The sequence below is a fragment of the Mandrillus leucophaeus genome, unplaced genomic scaffold (genome assembly GCF_000951045.1).
Source record: "Mandrillus leucophaeus isolate KB7577 unplaced genomic scaffold, Mleu.le_1.0 Scaffold638, whole genome shotgun sequence".
NCBI lineage: Eukaryota > Metazoa > Chordata > Mammalia > Primates > Cercopithecidae > Mandrillus > Mandrillus leucophaeus.
The window spans coordinates 694,701-713,271 of record NW_012106897.1 but is presented as its reverse complement, the minus strand read 5'-3'; the positions used below and the strand labels follow the sequence as shown (position 1 = coordinate 713,271).

General features: G+C 36.1%; 1 protein-coding gene across 1 annotated transcript in view; it reads right to left on the bottom strand.

The window, feature by feature from the left end:
• Positions 1–18,571, bottom strand: part of MYCBP2 (MYC binding protein 2, E3 ubiquitin protein ligase) — a 271,487-nt gene that overhangs the window by 157,124 nt on the left and 95,792 nt on the right. The window contains exons 21-26 of the mRNA XM_012000660.1: positions 12,818–12,935; positions 6,917–7,121; positions 6,142–6,295; positions 1,970–2,142; positions 987–1,112; positions 772–899 (exon numbers count right to left, since the gene is read on the bottom strand). Of these exons, the coding sequence (XP_011856050.1) occupies positions 772–899; positions 987–1,112; positions 1,970–2,142; positions 6,142–6,295; positions 6,917–7,121; positions 12,818–12,935 (904 nt within the window). The remainder of the gene's footprint in view (positions 1–771; positions 900–986; positions 1,113–1,969; positions 2,143–6,141; positions 6,296–6,916; positions 7,122–12,817; positions 12,936–18,571) is intronic.

The window sequence follows — 18,571 nt, the reverse complement described above, 5'->3', positions numbered from 1 at the left end:
GAGAGAACTAAGAAAATACCTCCTGAACAGATGACATTTAATTGAGATTTTTTTATGAAGCCTGCTATTGAAATCCAGGCAGAAACTAGTTTTTTCTTTCACTTTTAGGACAAAATCAGGTAATTTGAGAAGCAGAACCTTCAAGCTATTAGTGGATATTCAAAGAATGAACATATACTTTGTTTAGGATGATTGTTGGCCCTTTTGGACACGAACAGGTGTAGTGAACATATGACTCTCGATGATTTTTAGTTTGCCTATCAGATGGAATCCTCCCCTAACACTATCGCTCACTCATACCTGGTCTCCACTCCTGGGGTGAAGATGTCTGTTTACATAGTATTTGGCATTAAAAATGCTCACAACTTTTTAGCTACATCAAAATGTCCCTAAACAGTTGTGCCTCCTCTGTCATTAAAATGGCTATAAGAAAGTAGCCACATAAACAGGCGCTGGTATTGCTAGGCCAGCAGAAGTTCCATACAAAGGACTGAGATATAGCCTTTTTTCAGTAGTAAATTGTTGAAAAATAATTTTCTTTTCATTTCTTCCCTTCTTACAGAATTTTGATTTTTAATGAATTACTAATGTAGTATTACTGTATTTGATTTTAGCAATGTTTTCTCTATCCCTTTTAAAAAAGAAGCATTAAAAGCAACAAAATAAACCAAGTTAAAAAGGAAAAAAAGAGACATTAAATAATAAAATAATAAATTAAGTACAAATCAGTATCTTCAAACAAAAAAGGGCAACACTGTTGATGAACTTTACCTTAATTTTAGCAGTATATTCTCCTCTACCTCCAAACAGACCAAGACCACCAAGTAAAATATCAGTGTCGGCACTGAAACGTATAGCTTCCACTGAATGAGCAGAATAACCCCAGCCTCCTCCATGACCTAGAATATATAAATCATAATCTGTTTTAAAAGATCCATATATATTTCAGCTGTAAGACAATATTTCCTAAACCTAAGTATACATACTTTCAAACCTGTTTACCACACTATAATCTTCTTTAGAATAAACCTTCATTACTGCTTGAGTCTCTTCCTCTGTACTTGCAACACCCATTTTTAAGTCCTGCATAGCTGCCAAGGTATCAAGACAACCTAAAAATAAATAAACAAAATTTAATTCCTTGAAATCAAAATGTCCTATGGTATTGATGACATTAAATGCTATAGGGGATAAATTAAAATAAATAATTTTCTTCATTTAATGGAAGAATGCTTAAAACCAATACAAATTCTCCCTTGTCTGATTAATGATCATATTTAAACATGCCATATGATAACCTTTTACAGAAAACTGGATCTCTGAAAAGTTGAAATCACTTAACCTTTGAAATCTTACAAGGTTCTTCCTTTTATGAAACTTTCCAAATTAGTTTGATTCTTAAAGTATTACTTGAGGAAGACACATTAGTGTCACAGAACCTTAATCAATGCTAGTTTTGGGTGTCTACAACGGAAACCAAAATGAAATTTGAGAAAAAAGAAACAAAGAGTTATATTTATGATCTAGTAATTATATTTAGGAATATGATTTCACAACTGCAAGTGCTAGAGTCTTAAAATGAGTCTTTTTAAGGATCATTTTTAAAAGCAACAAAACACATAGTTATGTAGAGTGATATAAAGTTTCCAGCTACAAAATAAGTATGCTGCAAAAACATTTTATCATATCTTTAAAAGTTTATACATTCAAGTTGAGCAAAAACATTATTTTTAAGGGTCTACCTCTGGGAAAATTAAACAAATGCGCATACATAAATCTTTGATGGTGTTAGTACAGGTCTCAGGTATTGTTTTCTGTGGAATTAGCCTCTTAGAGGATTTAACTTATTTTGTATATTATTATTATTTAACAAACAAGACAGAATTATATATAAATTTAAATACTCTAAAAAAAACCCTGGATAGCACACATTTATGTGAATTAATGGTACATCAAATGGCAACCCTACCTAAAATGTGCAAAGCTGCATGAGATCGGGTAGTGAGGGCCCTTGATCCTGTTGGCAAGGCAAGTTCAGGACTTAGAATACTACATCTGGACTGCATGTCTGCTGCAGAGGGAAGCCTGGCATCAGCAACCACTGCATTGTAACACCACAGCTCTCTAGTATTTGGTCGAAACCTTTAAAGAAAAAGAATAATTACAACACCTGGTTTTGTTTTAAAAAAAATTCCTAAAACATAACTGATGATACAAAGAGAATAAATAATACAGTCAGCTCAAAGAGGACAAATACAGCTCATTATCTTCTGGATCTAAGCTAAACATATAAAAAAACTACATCACTAAAGATGAAATAATTTGAAAACAGTAATGTAGATTATAATACTTTAAAAATACAGCAACTGACTGTATACTTAAAGTTTTGATACATACATATAAATATGAAACTCAACAAATACCCCATTAAAACAGTTTAAAGACAAAGGACAAGTTGAAGAAAAATGTGAAGTGTACATGTGAGACAAAGCTACAATATCCTCAACGTATAAGAGCTAGAAACAATCAATCCATAGCAAAAATGGGCAAGGACATGGAATGCTATCCACAGAAAGGAAGCACAGATAGAATGGATGTGGATGTTCAACCATATGAACAAACAGTAAAAACCAATAAAAAACTATTAGGAACCCACAATATCTTCATCATCCCATTTCTCTTATCTCTTTTGTAACAAAAACTTCAAAAAGCTATCTCCACTTCCCGACCTCTTTTAGGGGTGGGGAAGTGAGGGATGCAAGCTGTTGTTTAATAAATCTAGAGTCTCAGTTTTCCGAGAAAAAAAAGTTCTGATGATCTATTTCACAATAACATAAATACACTAAACACTACTGACTGCAGACTTTCAAAATGATTAAGATGGTAAATTTTACATTGTATTTTTACCACAATTAAAAAATTTTTTAATTATTTTTCAAAAGCCTTTGGAGGAAAATAAATTATATCATGGTAGCTTCTATAATTAGTAGCATTAACATTATTGCATTATTGCTTTTGGGAAGTCTTGATCTCATTGTTCAGGTGATCATTCTTTTCTCTCTAGTTGCTTCTAAGATTTTCCCTCGGTCTTCAGTGTTCAACAGTTTCATTAACTCTCTTGATGGTAAATAATGGAAACATATAGTTGCTAATATCCGTGGATTCAAATCTCTTTTTGGTTCTGGAAAATTCATGGTAAGGGACAAGAAGAGACTAGAAATTATCTGCACCCCCCACCAAGCCCCACCCGCTCCAGATGAATGCATATTTGACTACTTCCTCTACTCTGTGTTTACTTTAACTCCAAATACAAAATTCACTGTTTCCTCTACCCCTTCCTTTTCATGTGCAACATGTGGATTCAGTAAGCCTAATCAAAACCTTACAAGAATGTGACCACATCCTCTAATTTTTTCTTTTCCCTTTCTCCTCCTGCTCGCTTTTCCTCTTTAAATGCTGAAGCCCTCAAACCTCTTCAGAAAAAGTACAGGGCACACATTGTCTGTGGCTTGTCTTTTCTTCCCAGGCATCTTCTCAACCTTGGCAATATAAGCTTCTAAAGTGATTGAGACTTACTTCAGTCATTTTACAATTCTGTGAGCCTATCTTTTAACTCAGCAATTCTACATTGTAAAAACTAGCTTACGGAAATACTCCCACATGTGTATAAAATTCTGTATGTAGATACCTGTGTATTTGTTCACTGTAGCACTGTAGGTAATACTGTAATATTAAAAAAATCTAAAATGTTCACTGATGGGCAAACAGTTAAGTATACTTGGTATATCCAGACTATAGAATTCCACAATTTTAATAATGAAGCTGTTCTTTAAATACTGACTTGGAAAGATCTCTAAATTATTTTTGAGCAAAAATCTAACTTTTAGAGTAGGAATGTCTTTATTTACATAAAAAGAAAAATACATGCATTTTAAAAGGTGTCAGACAATTTAAATCAAACTTCATACTTGTGATCCACAGAGAAGGCTAGTGGGATTTGGTATTGGAAAAGAAACAGATATAGAGTATGACCGTCCTTTTTCCTGTATGTATTTTTGCTTTGCTTTTTTTTTTTTTTTTTTTTTTAAATAACACAAATTCACATATTATTTGTGTAAATTTGTATGTGGGAAATAAAATAGGTGTTCTTAACATTTATCTGCTCTTTATAGATGTTTCAAATTACTCAGGCAAAGTTTGCTCCTGAAGAATATAAAAGGAAGCAGATGCAGGCCAGAAGGAAAGTCAAAGTAAGCTAATATTGGATGTGCAATGCATACGATAATTGTAAAGTATAAGTGTCCCACCGAAAAACACAAAAGACACAAACCAGCCAGAAGTCAGCATAACAGAAATTCTGATCCTGATTTAAAGAAAAATACCTCTCAGCTGTTTCACCAAAACATCTCTTAATCTTTGTTTTCCAGCAATGGAGAAATTGATCAAGGAGCTGGCAAGGCATCTGAGATCATCTGTCCCACTGCTACCACCATAAGTGAAAAAGACAAGATTTGACCAGCTAAATATCATACTTCAGAGTTCTGTTAAGACCCCAGGGAAATGGTTCTCTTTCAAGTAAGTTTTTGCCATTAGACTTAGTTATACTGTTATTGCTAACTTAGTGAACGCATCCAGAAACAGATTCCATACTGTCAATTTTTATTTTTGTTTTGTTAATGCAAATTTAATTCTTTTAAAAATAAAACATGTAAAAACTACAAAACAATAAAACATCAATTTATACCTAAGTCCAAACCAGAGCCTGCTCTTTGGTAACTAAGTCTCTTGAACACTGACTTCTAATCAGTAAGTAACTGCAGCCAATTCTATCTTTACATCTATTCTCCTCTCTATCCCCTCCATTCTATCCCACTGTGACCACTCTAACTTTGGTTCTTAATACCTTATGTCTGCCTAAGAATGATCACAAAAGACCACTCACCCATAGTCTCTTGTTATTTCATCTACCCTGCACGATGCTGCCAGGGAGATGTAATTGATTTGAGATGTACTCAACTCAATACTGGCCACTATGCCTTCTCATAAAATGCCCAAATAAGAGAGTAAGCTGGCCAGCAACCTGGGAAGTGCAGCAGTCTCTTCACTCTGAATGCAAGCCTCATGATTAATCTCTATTTTGGAACAAGGAAGAAAATTACCAAGGAGTTGGCAAGGCATTTGAGATAGTCTATCCCATTGCTACCACGTAGCCTCTCAGAACTTGGCTGTCTGATGAGAATGCAAGCAGGCATGGGTAGAAGAAGGAAGACAGTGAAAAAGTTTCCTCACTCTCCTCACTCACACCACTTCAACCTTTCAACTTACTGGAATCTTGCCCACTAAGGCCAGCCGCAAAAGGAAAGAAGTACTCAGCCCTGTGATGAGACACTGTGGTGATGGCAGGGTACACCTCCTATTAGTATCCAAAGCTAGAAACCCGAAGAAGGGTAACTTACTTATTCATTTTGTATATAAAGCACCACAATAAATTTTAAACACATGCAATTCTTGAGTCTCTTTTGTGCCCTATTTATCTCTACATTTTAATAATTCCCAGAGTGCATATAATCCTGTATATTTCTCTACCAATAAGAGTATTTTTTAATGCACATTTCTAAAGGGCAAGCTCAATTATCTTCTTTGTTCTTTATTGTCTTTAGCATAATTTCCTCCTCATAGTAATAATTATGAGAACAAAAAATAGAATGAATTATATACAATATAAACAGGATTGATGACAGACTAAAAATAACAACAGAACTCTCAACAGTAAAATTAATAATTATAATGATAATAGCAAACACTTCTATGGCACCTACTATGCACTGTGCAGTACTAGCATCCCCATGTCGTAAATGAGAAAACTGAGGCACACAGTCAAAGTAATTTCTCCAGGGTGACACAAAAAGCAAGTTGTGGAGCTCGGATAAACCTAGGTAGTGTTGCTCAAAATGCATGCTCTTAGCCACTATGCTATACTATAAAGGTCCCTGTGAATCACTGAGACAGAACTGCAGTTATTAAATAAACAGGAGGGTACTCATGTGTGAAAAGTCCACCTGTAAATATAGTTTATATTACCATAAGAGTATAACAGCATCAAAACTTATTTACTACTGTTTTATAAACTGAGATGCTTACCTCCAAATTACATCATATACAGGATCAAGACACACACCAAATCCTTGCAGATCCTCTTGTTCTGAGTCATTAAAAGTTTTACAACTCCCATCCACTTTATTTATCAGAAGGCATTTAAATGGAGGGGGTTCTGATATAGAAGCAGGTACCAAGCCTTAAGAAAAAAACACTTATATATAATTTTAATATATATTACCTTTTTTAATTCCCCAAAACCCATAAAGTAAGTAATATCATCTTCATTCTCAGATGAATAAGCGGAGAACGATAAAAAATCTTTAAGTGGGAGAATTAGGAGTAAAACCTCAACATGTCTAAATCCACAACACATGCTCCTAATCTCTTGCTATACGACTCTATTATATAATTATTCACAGTATCATGGACACAGTATAGATTGATACGTTGGTCTTCGTGAAACTTCAAAGTTTGATTTATATAACCTCCCATAAAAATTAATTTCTAACATTTATTTAGCAAGAAACAATACATAAAAATCTCTTACTCCAATATGGATTTTCTCCTACTAGAATTTAGTTTATAGTTCTACCACTGTCTAGCTCACGAATACTGTGGTTTCCAGATCTCCCAATTATTCCATTCTTTCAGCACACAGACACATATAAACACAGACATTTACAGGCTTTATTTAAATTTCTTTGACCAGAAAGAAAACAAAAAGCTATAAAAGTATATTTCATTATAGGGAAAAATAAACCGTTTACTATCAATCAAGACGAGTTTGGAAGGGGCAGTTGTTTATTTTTGGTATTACCTATTATGTGTTTACTGGCAAAAATTTCTGATGTAGCAAGTACATGAGAATTAATAAGTGCTTCATCAATTCGCAAAAAAGTCTGGTCCCCACTTGCACCTATCCAAGTAGCTTTTCTTCCATATTTTGATCCAATGTTAGGCATGGGAGCTGGCTTTGCATTCCAATATGGCACATCCAAAATTGGTCTGCCCAGTTGTCCTTTCTAAAAGATTAAATAAACCATATTAACAATATTGCTGTGTAAACAATTTAATTTTCATAAAGTTAAGGAGGTAGTAGATAAAAATCACTCTGTGAAACCTTATTTTTCACCAATTGTTAGTTTGGGTTTTTAAAATAAATTCAATATACAAGAAATTTGGACCAAACATGTATAAAGTAATAAAATAATTTCTATTATTCCTGGAAAGTCTTATATAGTGTATTATTTAAAAAAAAAAAGTTTGAAATATTTTCCACGCAAGATGTATCTCCAAAATACTTTGTCTTCACCTACATTTAAATGAAAAGTATGATAAATATACACAATATGTTAAAATATTAGTATTCCAAATTATTCATTTAAAAAGTCACTTTGACATAAGTTGATAGTATAAAAGAAAGTCACTATTGAACTCATATAACCAGAGAATATTCAAGTAAAAAGACCAAAATAAATACTGGAACTGTGAATACAATTAGAAAAATATGTAATGTTGTTTTCACATGGTATGTCCCTAAGTTATTTCATTTATGTTTTAAAACAAACAGCACAACCAATGGCAAGGTATCATGTTTTAAGCAAATAACTATTAACCACTTTAAAAGTATGGCTGTTTATAGGGACCTGGTCAGGTAAGAGTTTAATTTAAAAAGTAATAGGAAGTTTCTCACTAGTAAGCCTGTAGCTGAAAAAGAATAAAAGAATGATGACACTGACTCAGTAGACATTCCTCCACCCCTGGCTCAGGACCTCTCTCCCCCCACAGCATTCTGGAACAAGGGAGCCTGGAGCACTGCGAACACTCTGGTCACGTTCTCATCCAACCACCAGGTAGCACAGCGAGAAAACACAGCCACAAACTAACTGTGGAAGTAACTGAGCTTCAATCCCTGGACAGAACCAGGAAAGGAAACATGGCAAGCACATGATTAGAGAAGCAGTCAAAACATTCAACATTTATTTCTCACCCTCTTTTAAGATCTGTCCTCATTTTTTGACAAAGAAAAATAAGAGAGCATAAAAATGTAAACAGAGGCCAGGTGCTGTGGCTCATGCCTATAATCCCAGCACTTTGGGAGGCCAAGGTGGGAGGATCACTTGAGGTCAGGTGTTTGAGACCAGTCTGACCAACAAAGGAAACCTCGTCTCTACTAAAAATACAAAAATTAGCTGGGTGTGGTGGTGCGTGCCTGTAATCCCAGCTGCTCGGGAGGCTGAGGCATAAGAATCACTTGAATCTGGGAGCCAGAGGTTGCAGTGAGCTGAGATCATCACACCACTACACTCTAGCCTGGACGACACAGCGAGACTCTGTCTCAAAAAAAAAAAAAAAAAAAAAAAAAAAAAAGGTAAATAGTGAGCAAAATACATCACATTCAGGGATATATTCTGCTTTTGGAGGAAAAATAAATTCTTTTCTTTTTCATTGATCTTTTTCATTGACTATTGAAATAAATATGTATTCCCTTACTACCAACTAACATGAAGAAAAGCAGTCCAAAAATGTGTCAGATATCTGCACAACCCCGTAAAGACTCAGAATGTGGTTACAAATGAGCTACATTTAAATTCATAAAAGCTCACAAATAGGACTGCTGCGACTAGAGGACAATGACTGTCTGGCTTCAAATCTTATCACTCACATAACCACCTCAAAAGACACAAAAACATGCTGTGCAAACAAATCTACAGGTGACTCAAACCTTCAGCAGTATAAGGAGACAGCGGGTGTCATGATCTTTATGTTTCCTGTAAGCAGAAGCCAAATTCCAAGAGTTCTCTCCACCCGCCTGCTACTGCAAACCTGAGCATGTGCACAGCATGAAAGGGGAAGTTCTTAAGAAGAACAGAGGCGTGTGGAGAAGTTAGAAAAAGCACAGGGAAACACATCCCTCCAAAGAGAAAGTTAACCTTCAATGCCAAAATACTAAATATGGATCCGAAATTTAAGGATCAGGGCACCAACTAAAGGCAAAAGAACTTGAAAGTAAGCAGGACCATTCCTCACCCATCAGACTGGCACAAATTAAAGGTACCACAACACATTCTGTTGGCAATTCTGTGGAAAACAGGCAATCTCATACACTGTTAGTGTGAAAGCAAAATACAAGAGAATTGTTAATATCTCACAAAACTACATAGGCATTAACCTTCAACCCAGTAATCTCACTTCTAGGAATTTATCTCAAAGATACACCTCGAACAATATTCATTACTATTATTGCAAAGTATTGGAAACCATGTAAATATACAAACATAAGAAACTGAATGAATAAACTATCATATATATACACAATGGAGTATTCGATGGAGGTAAAAAAAAAATGAAGAGCTTATGAACTGATATGGAGTGATTTCTAGGAGATATACTGAAGCAAAAAGAGCAAAGTGCAAAAGAGCATATACAGACTACTAGCTTTAAAAAATGAGAAAGGGGAAATACATATATTTATGTACAGTCACATGTCACTTAATGATAGGGATATGTTCTGAAATATGTGTCATTAGGTGATTCTGTGATTGTGCGAACATCAGAGTAGACTTACACAAACCTAGACGGTATAGTCTATGACACACTCAGGCGATATGGTGTAGCCTATTGTTCCTAGGCTACCAACCTGTACAGCATGCTGGTGTACTAAACACTGTAGGCAACTGTAACCCATTAGTATTTCTGTATGTAAACACAGAAAAGGTATAGTCAAAGTACTTATTATAATCTTATGGGAACACCTTAGCATATGCATGCAGTCCATCACTGACCAAAATACTGTTATGCAGTGCGTAACTGTGTATACACATACATACATACATAGATACACATAGGTAAAACAGTGTGTGTGCATGCTTATATATCTTCACCAGAAGAAACACAAGAAGAATAAACTGTAAAACAATGGCATTTATTACCTCCAAGTGTGGAGTGAAAGGTGTGAGGAGGCAGGAATGTCAAGGATATGGGAGGAAGTAACACCTCTGAGTATACAATTTTTGTATAACTTAACTTTTAGCAACATGTAAATGTTCTATATATTTAAAAAATGAAATAAAATTCAATCAAAGGACAGGGTGAGGGGAATCTTAAACTGAAACAAATGAGCCCCACTCTGTTCCAAAGGAATCACAGTTTCCACTAAAAGGGAGTGAGAGAGAGAATCTAGGCCACACACGGACAGTGCTTGACTATACACCTTCAGACTTCGGGTGGGGAGCAGGTGGTAGGGGAAGGCGCAAGAATGACCTTTCAGTAAATTTGTTTTTTTGAACTTGTACAGGCAAAGCAAATGTAAAACTATTTTAAACATATTTGGGGATTAAGTGAGAAATAAATACATTGATATTGTTGAGAGGAAAGATTCTTACTGAGGAAGAAAGAACATAAATATAGAACAGGACAGGTAAGAAAGAACCTTGTGGGAATGGATTGGAAGTAGAAGTCACAGTGTGGGCTTGTTTCTTTTTCTTTCTTTTTGAGACAGGATCTTGCTCTGCTGTCCAGGTTGGAGGGCAATGGTAGAATCACGGCTCTCACTACAGCCTCAACCTCCACGGTTCAAGTGATCCTCCTACCTCAGCCTCCTGAGCAGCTAGGACCACTGGCATGTGCCACCACACCCAGCTAATTTTTTTTTTTAATAGAGATGGGATCTCACTATGTTGCCCAGGCTGGTCTCAAACTCCTGGGCTTGAGTGATCCTCCTGCACTCACCTGCCAAAGTGCTGGGATTATAGGTATCAGCCACCATGCCTGGCCTATGATTTCTAAAATACATCTACATATGTGGACATATAAATATATGTGTACTGGAGATCCAAAGACGTCCTGTAGCAATGAACACATCTAGTATCCAGTTGGTGTCTAATACTATTCCCCACTAAAAAGAATCAGGGTTCTTGGAGAAACAGCTGATTCTAGGACTGATACAGGGCCTGTACAAGATAAACCCTGAACAACTTGTTATGCTGGAATGAAAGGAAGTGCCCCCAAAAATGAAGGGGTATGTCACAAGAATACAGGAGCCAGCATGAAGGGCCACCCCCCGGTCAAATCTGAGATAATCTAAGCACCCAAATAATTAAAGATGATAATGAAGAAAATACAAATACCTGAGTCTATATCAATAATAAGTAGAAACAAAAGTAAACAGGAAAGGAGGGCTCTTGCTTAGAGTAAAATGCGAAGTACCTACTGGAGTAGAAAAAAATCACCATTTTTTAAACATTATAGTAAAGACTAGCTCAGGAAAGAATGATCAATGGATGCTAAATTTAGGGAGAAATTTTGATGAGAAGCAGGAATCTTAAGAGTGTCAACCTACAGGCTGCTTATAGTTTCAAAGAAGAAACAGTATAGAAATCAGACATTTGATCAGGTGATCAAAATGTATATAATCAAGGAGGAACAGATGGATATTCTGAGCCTCCAGATGTGATGCAGTGAGGCAAACACAATATCACTTACAGAGTATCTTGGCCTGGGTGCACAACCTGCATCTAAACATGAGGACATATCAGAGAAACAAAAATGAGGAGGATTCTATTTTTTAAAACAGTACTATATACTCTTCAAAAATGTCAATGTCATAATAGACAATACATAGCTGTGGAAATGTTACAGATTAAAGGAGACTAGAGACACACAACAGGCAAACATAATGCCTGATCCTAGATTGGAGGGGAAAGAAATGACAAAAAATAATTATTAGGTTAATTCACAAAATACAAACTAAAGTATGTAGGAGGTAACGGGCCACAATGTACACAAGACATTCTCAAAGGATTTGAGAAAAAAAAAGTTTTATATACATACATACACACACACATCTGTGCATACACACACACTATGTATGTGAGAGAGAACAGGCACATGTACAATAGTAACGCAAATGCTGGATCAAAATGTTAACAACAGGTGAATCTGGTTACAGACATTAACCAGATATTCTATGCACTGTTCTTAGTTGTGCAACCTTTCTGTAAGTTTGAAACCATTTCCAAATAAAATATTTTAAGTACATATTTACAGTTTTTTAAAAATCAGAAGCTGTAAATGTCATCCCAGACACTTAGGTTTGAGAGTTCTTAGTAATTACCCACGTCAGAAATGGTACAAGTGTATTAGCACAGTCTCGCAAAGATTTTTCTTGATATCTACTATGCCCAAACTACACAAAATTCTTACAGCATTTCCACTCTTTAAGTTGTGGTGCAGAGAGAGGGAGAGAATGCCCACAAGCGCCTATGCAACAGACAGGCAGATAGACTCAGAGGGTGGAAAAGGAAAAAAGAAAGTATAATTTTAAACAAATCGAACAAATAAAACTAGGCTTTTAAAAGGTTACAAAATAGCATAGTTCTATATGTTAAGAAAAATTCATCTCTACCAGTTAGATGAGAAATAACCTTTCATATGACAGAATTAGCTCTACTGAATGCTTAAAGGACTTTAATCTGAAATAAACATGTCCAATTCTAACAAAGCTGTTAAATTCAATAAATTCTAATGCTGAGCTAGAGAGGAAAATTACTTCAAAGAATATCATTCAAGTTTTGTGTGTGTTGCAGATGAAGGCGTGAAATATGCATATGTAACAATTATAAGAACTGCACTAGAACCAGAAAAAAAATAGCTAATATAGACAAATTATAAGGCAATGGTATAATGCAATATTATTAATGTTTTAAAAATTCCTTACAGAAAAACTTCCAAATGTGAAGACCTGTCCATCCATTAAAAGTACTGCCGTATGGTTGCTGCCTGCAGTGACTTGTGTGCTAGGGCCTGGCAATGCTTGAACAAGAGTGGGACATCCCCTAGGTTAAAAAAAAAAAAAAAAAAGTAAGTCAATTTCTTACAAAACTCAACTAAAATAAAAACAATAAGTAAACAATGCAATAAGGAGTAGAAAAGATAAAAGACACTAATAAGAATATTCAGTAAACATTTAAGTGCTAAACACCTATCTCCATTCCAGGTACTAGGTAAACAAAGATGAAAAAGACAGTTGTTGACTTTAAGGAGATCATCAGAAAGATCTTCTAAATGTAATTATCCTAATTATAAACACATAATTTTTAATATTTCTGAAAAACTGGTGCTACATTTTTTACATTATTTTTAATCTGGTACTCTGTATACTGACTGGCCTGTTAGAGATCTTTAAAAATATTTATTGGATGAAATAAGATCATGTAATGCCTTAACAGAAATTCAATCCAGGAACTAGATGAAATAATGTTATGATCCCCTTTTCTAACTTTTATCACTAAGCTATAAGTTTAGATCTCAGAATCATAGTTAATGAAGCAAAACACAGTATCATGAGAGGCATTAGAGCAGTGACTACAAGCTCAGGATTCAAAGCTGGAGTGGCTGGGTGTGAATCCTGGCTCACCAACTTAATAATAATGTGACCAGACTTCAAACAAGTTTTTCATTCTTTTTGTATTCCAGTTTTCTCTTTATCGCATGGAAAATACTAACAAACAGTGTCCCACAGAGTTCCTGTGAACAATAAAGAGGCCCATACAGGTAAATGTGTGCCAGACATTGCATCAGTGTCTGGTACACAGTTAACACTTAATGAACAGTAACTATTATGATAAATGACATCCTAATATCCTTTCCTACTTTTAATAGCCATTTTTAGTAACCATTATCTGTAATTAGAAAAACAACCATTATAGAAATAGTCCACACATAGTAGGCGAGCTCTGCTTTTCAGACAATGTAATTGTGACACTTCAAATTTTAAAAATTATACAAAATAGATATTTTTAGTGATTATTGAGACTGCAATGAAAATTAATTGGAAAAGGGCAAGACTAGCAGCTGGAAACCTAGTTAAGAAAATGTTATAGCACTTTGGGTAATTTATGACGAAGGCCTTAACTAGGAGCAGTGCAGAGTGAAAGAGATGGTGACTTTGACAGCTATGTAAGGAACAGAATTGACGAAACTTGGCAGATGATTGATATGGGGCAAGGAAGTTTTTTTTGCTTAAGCAACAGAGTATAGTGGTAATATTCACTTAAGCTATAAGAATGAATGAGATCTAGGAAGACTCTGAGAGAGAAAAGAAGAGATCCCAATTTCCCTTATGAGTATCTTCTAACATTTTATTTTATTTTATTTTATTTTATTTATTTTTTTTTTTGAGACGGAGTCTTGCTCTGCCGCCCAGGCTGGAGTACAGTGGCCGGATCTCAGCTCACTGCAAGCTCCGCCTCCTGGGTTTACGCCATTCTCCTGCCTCAGCCTCCCGAGTAGCTGGGACTACAGGCGCCTGCCACCTCGCCCGGCTAGTTTTTTGTATTTTTTAGTAGAGACGGGGTTTCACCGTGTTAGCCAGGATGGTCTCGATGTCCTGACCTCGTGATCCGCCCATCTCGGCCTCCCAAAGTGCTGGGATTACAGGCTTGAGCCACCGCGCCCGGCAACATTTTAGATATAGACAGAGGAAGAAGAGCTCACAGACATCTAGAATAAACCACACAGGAAGAAAGAACTCCAGGAGACTCATTGGAGGAGTAGGTTTCAAGCATGGAAAATAAAGCACATGCCAAATGCTCCAAGGAGACATACAACTAACCACTCGATTTAGCAGAAGGAGGTCTCTTTGGTGGAAGCAGGTACCACACTGCAGCAGATAAGGAGTCAGAGAATACACAAAGTAGCTCTAAGTATCCCAGGACTAAACGGGAAAAGAAAGGAGAGCCAGCAGCTCAAGGAAAAATGAAGCTGAAGGAGAGGGTTTTTTTTTTAATGATAGAGATTTCAGGAAGTTTAAAAGGTTACTCAAGATAAAGACACTAAAGCCAAAGGTTAGAGAGAAGACAGGAAACAGAAATAGATCTCTAAGGAAAAGTCAGCTAGGTTTCACAGCACGGACATGACAGGTTCCTCTTTAATTGTAATATGAGGAAAGCAGCAGAGAAGTGGTATGGATACAAGTAGGTTTGCAGGGTTGGTGGGCTGAATAATTTCTTATATTTGTTGCAATGTACACAGAGGTCCTATGCTAAAAGGAGGAAGCAGGTGAGTGGAGAGTTTGAAGATTCAAGAAAAGGTGTGATGGTAGATGGAACAGATACATACTAAGAGCAGGAGTTTTCAACTCGGATATAAAGGACTTCTAGGAAGTACATGAGTAAGCTTCAAAAGATCCCCTAAATTTGCAAGCAAATTTTTAAGTGTATATTCTTGTATATTTCTGGATAGAGACCCATGTCTTTCATCAAACTCTCAAAATTTATTAAGTCAAATAGTTCAATACTACACAACCGGAGGGTTAAAGACTATTGTAGAGGAACTGGTTGAAATTGGAAATTATGTATCAATCTGCATAGGTATTTCTTACCTTCCAGAAGCCTAAGAGTAGGCATAGGAAATATTAACAGATTGATTCATGCTTGCGGTTTTATCATGTCCTAGTACCATGACCGAGAAAGTAGGAAAATTGAAGAAATTGGTAAGAGTATAGGTGAAGAAATTAAGCAACAGTCTTTAACTTGAGTAGGACATAAAGTTAAAAAAGGGTAAAAAAAGAGTAAAAAAGTAGAGGGTTGTAGGGCATAAAGTCAAAGGGAAGTAAAGTAGGGCTGCATCACAGAAGAAGAAAGTATCATTAGATTATGGATATTTAAACCTGAGAATTCAGAGTCAGAGCTGTGTTAGATCCAGCATGGGTTCACAGAACTTCCTCTGTGAATGCAGAAATACAGATGTAAAGGTAAGAATGCTGTATGGGACCATTCATGTGGACACCAACATCACTCATGTCTGTAACAAGACTCACGGTAAGAAAATACTCTGAGTCAGATGCTAAATTTTCAACGAATGAAAGGCAGTGACTAAAAGGTAGGTAGGTAACAATAGGAGAGGAGAGAGGAATGGCCATGCCGCAGAAGAGCAGTAGTTTTTCACTTGAGGATGGAATAATACAGATAGGAACAACAGTGGAAAGGAAAGTGGTTCTCAACTCTCAGTACAGAAAGATTTTGCAAATGATTATCACTTCAAAGGGCCAAAAGTGGAACTAATCCCCTCACAGAAGCATCCAGTCCAATGCAAACAAGAAACTGAAGGGAGAATTCCTGTTAACAGTTTACTCATCTGCAATTTACAAATTGCTTTCACATACAAAATGTGAAATTGTATCACCACTGTGATAACTGTACCACTGATTATCAAAATAACTCTATGGGGAGATCTGAAGAGTTTGAAAGATTTTCTCAAGAATTGGTGGCAGGTCTTCTAGTACATAGTCTTCAAACTCTTTAAATGATAGTAGAGTCCATTCATTAAATTACTTGAAAAACAGAGGAAGAACAGAAAGAAAAACTGTGTGTTATGTGTGTATGCATGTGTGCACAACAGGCACTTTACACACGTCACATTGATTCTACAACAATCCTATAGGATATGAAAACTAAGGCTTAGAGAAATTATAGTCACACAGTTGATAAGGAGTGAAGCAAAAGAGCTGAACCTTGGCTCTACAGTTCCAGGTTTGATGACTGCATAGCACATGAGTGCACAGGAGGATAGGAGAGCAAGAAAAGGATGAAACTCAGAAACACTGTAAGAATTATAAAAATTCTGCTGGAAAAGAGAATAAAAGCAGCTAAACTATACAGTTTTACCCCTAATTTACTAAACATGGTAAAAGAATTTGAAATGCAGAAACTGAAGAGCACACCAAACAAACCAAAAAAAGAGGGCTGGCAGACACGTCCTGACTGAATATATAAAAGCCCTCATCGGCTTTTTGACATTCACTTTAAAAAGCAGCAATAGGAACAACTAACATTTATTGAGCACTAACTACGGGCTAGGCTCTGTGCTAAATCATCTGTGTCATTTCACTGGATTCTCACACAATCTTCAGTGGGAGAGAGACTTATTTCCATTTAATAGAAGAAGAAACTGAGACACAAGAAGATTAAGTGACCTTGCCAAGATCATACAGCTACCAAGTAACAGAATCAGGACCCAATCTAGAGACCGAACGTGGTCACTCTGGCAATATAACACATTAAATAAAGAGAATATCAACAACATTTTTCCATTTTCATTATCATGCACACCACAATATTGATCTTAATCAACACATTATTAATGTGTGCTATACCATAAATTCCAGTTAACAGCTCTTGATTACTAGAGACTTTTCAAAAATATTCTCCAACTGTAACCCTTTATTTCAATTATCTGTAAATATTTTGCTTTGTTGTAGTTAATACATATGCCATAGAAGCTTTCTTCCTCCCAACATTGTTCCTCCACAGACGTAATCAATTCCTTTCTGAATTAATAACAGAGTTCTTGGCTGCTACTCTGCAAGTCCCACAAAGGTCCAGACAGACAGGGTAACTGAGTGCTTAAGACTGAAGCAGTCTTGACGAGTATCTAATCCACTAGGCACAGTATATAGGTATGACTACTGCATTATCCATTTTAGCTCTGCCCACACTTCATGCAATCAGTCTTTCAGTTACCACTCAATGGAACAAGGACCAAAATATTCCATGTTGGAAAAGAACTTTGGGCAGTTAAAACAAATCCCACCAGTGTTTAATCTTAAGAAATTATAGTCACATGGTTGGTAAGAAGTGAAGGGCTGAACCTTGCCTCTACAGTTCCAGGTTCCACCACTATGTAGCATCTACCAGTTACTACACCACTGTGTAGATCCCACCAATGTTTAATCTTTATAAGAAACTCTGATATTCTGTTTCAACATTAAATGCTATCATATTTCATGAAGATGATAAATTCAAGCTATTTAAAATAGGGAGCATATTACTACAATATTATCACCTGAGGAAGTCTGGCCTGAAACTGCCCTGTATCTCTTCAGACTTGGGAATCAAAGAATTGTGTTCACTGTTATAACCAGGACCACGAAGTCATGTTTTTAGGTAATCTCTTCATTTTAAAAGCTGACATGAACGCCTTCCCTCTCAGTCGCCATCACACCTCAGTGCAGAGTGGAAGGATGTTGTGCTCCCGCTGCTCCTTCTTCTGAATGTCAAGTGCAGAGTAAGATAACATAACCTGACTATAACATAGCCATGCTTTTCACTATTTCCCTTTCCACTCTGGCAAGACCACGAAATACTGCTATTTGCCAATTATTTTCTGTGAAGTGCCCTCTTTGCTGCATACATGACTGAGACCCCATCTTACCTAACTGCAATGCACCTTTCCCAATTTCTACGACTCACAAAATAAACAACAGCTAAATAACAACAACAATAATAGCCATGATGATACAAATAAACCCTCTTCTTCTGTGTCCCAACTCTCAAATGAGAAACAGAACAAAACGTTGCCACGTTCTTCCCCACACAGATTACAGTCATCCCTCAACATCCATGGAGAATTGGTTCCAGGATCCCCTGCAGCTACCAAACTCCATAGACACTCAAATCCCTTATATAAATTG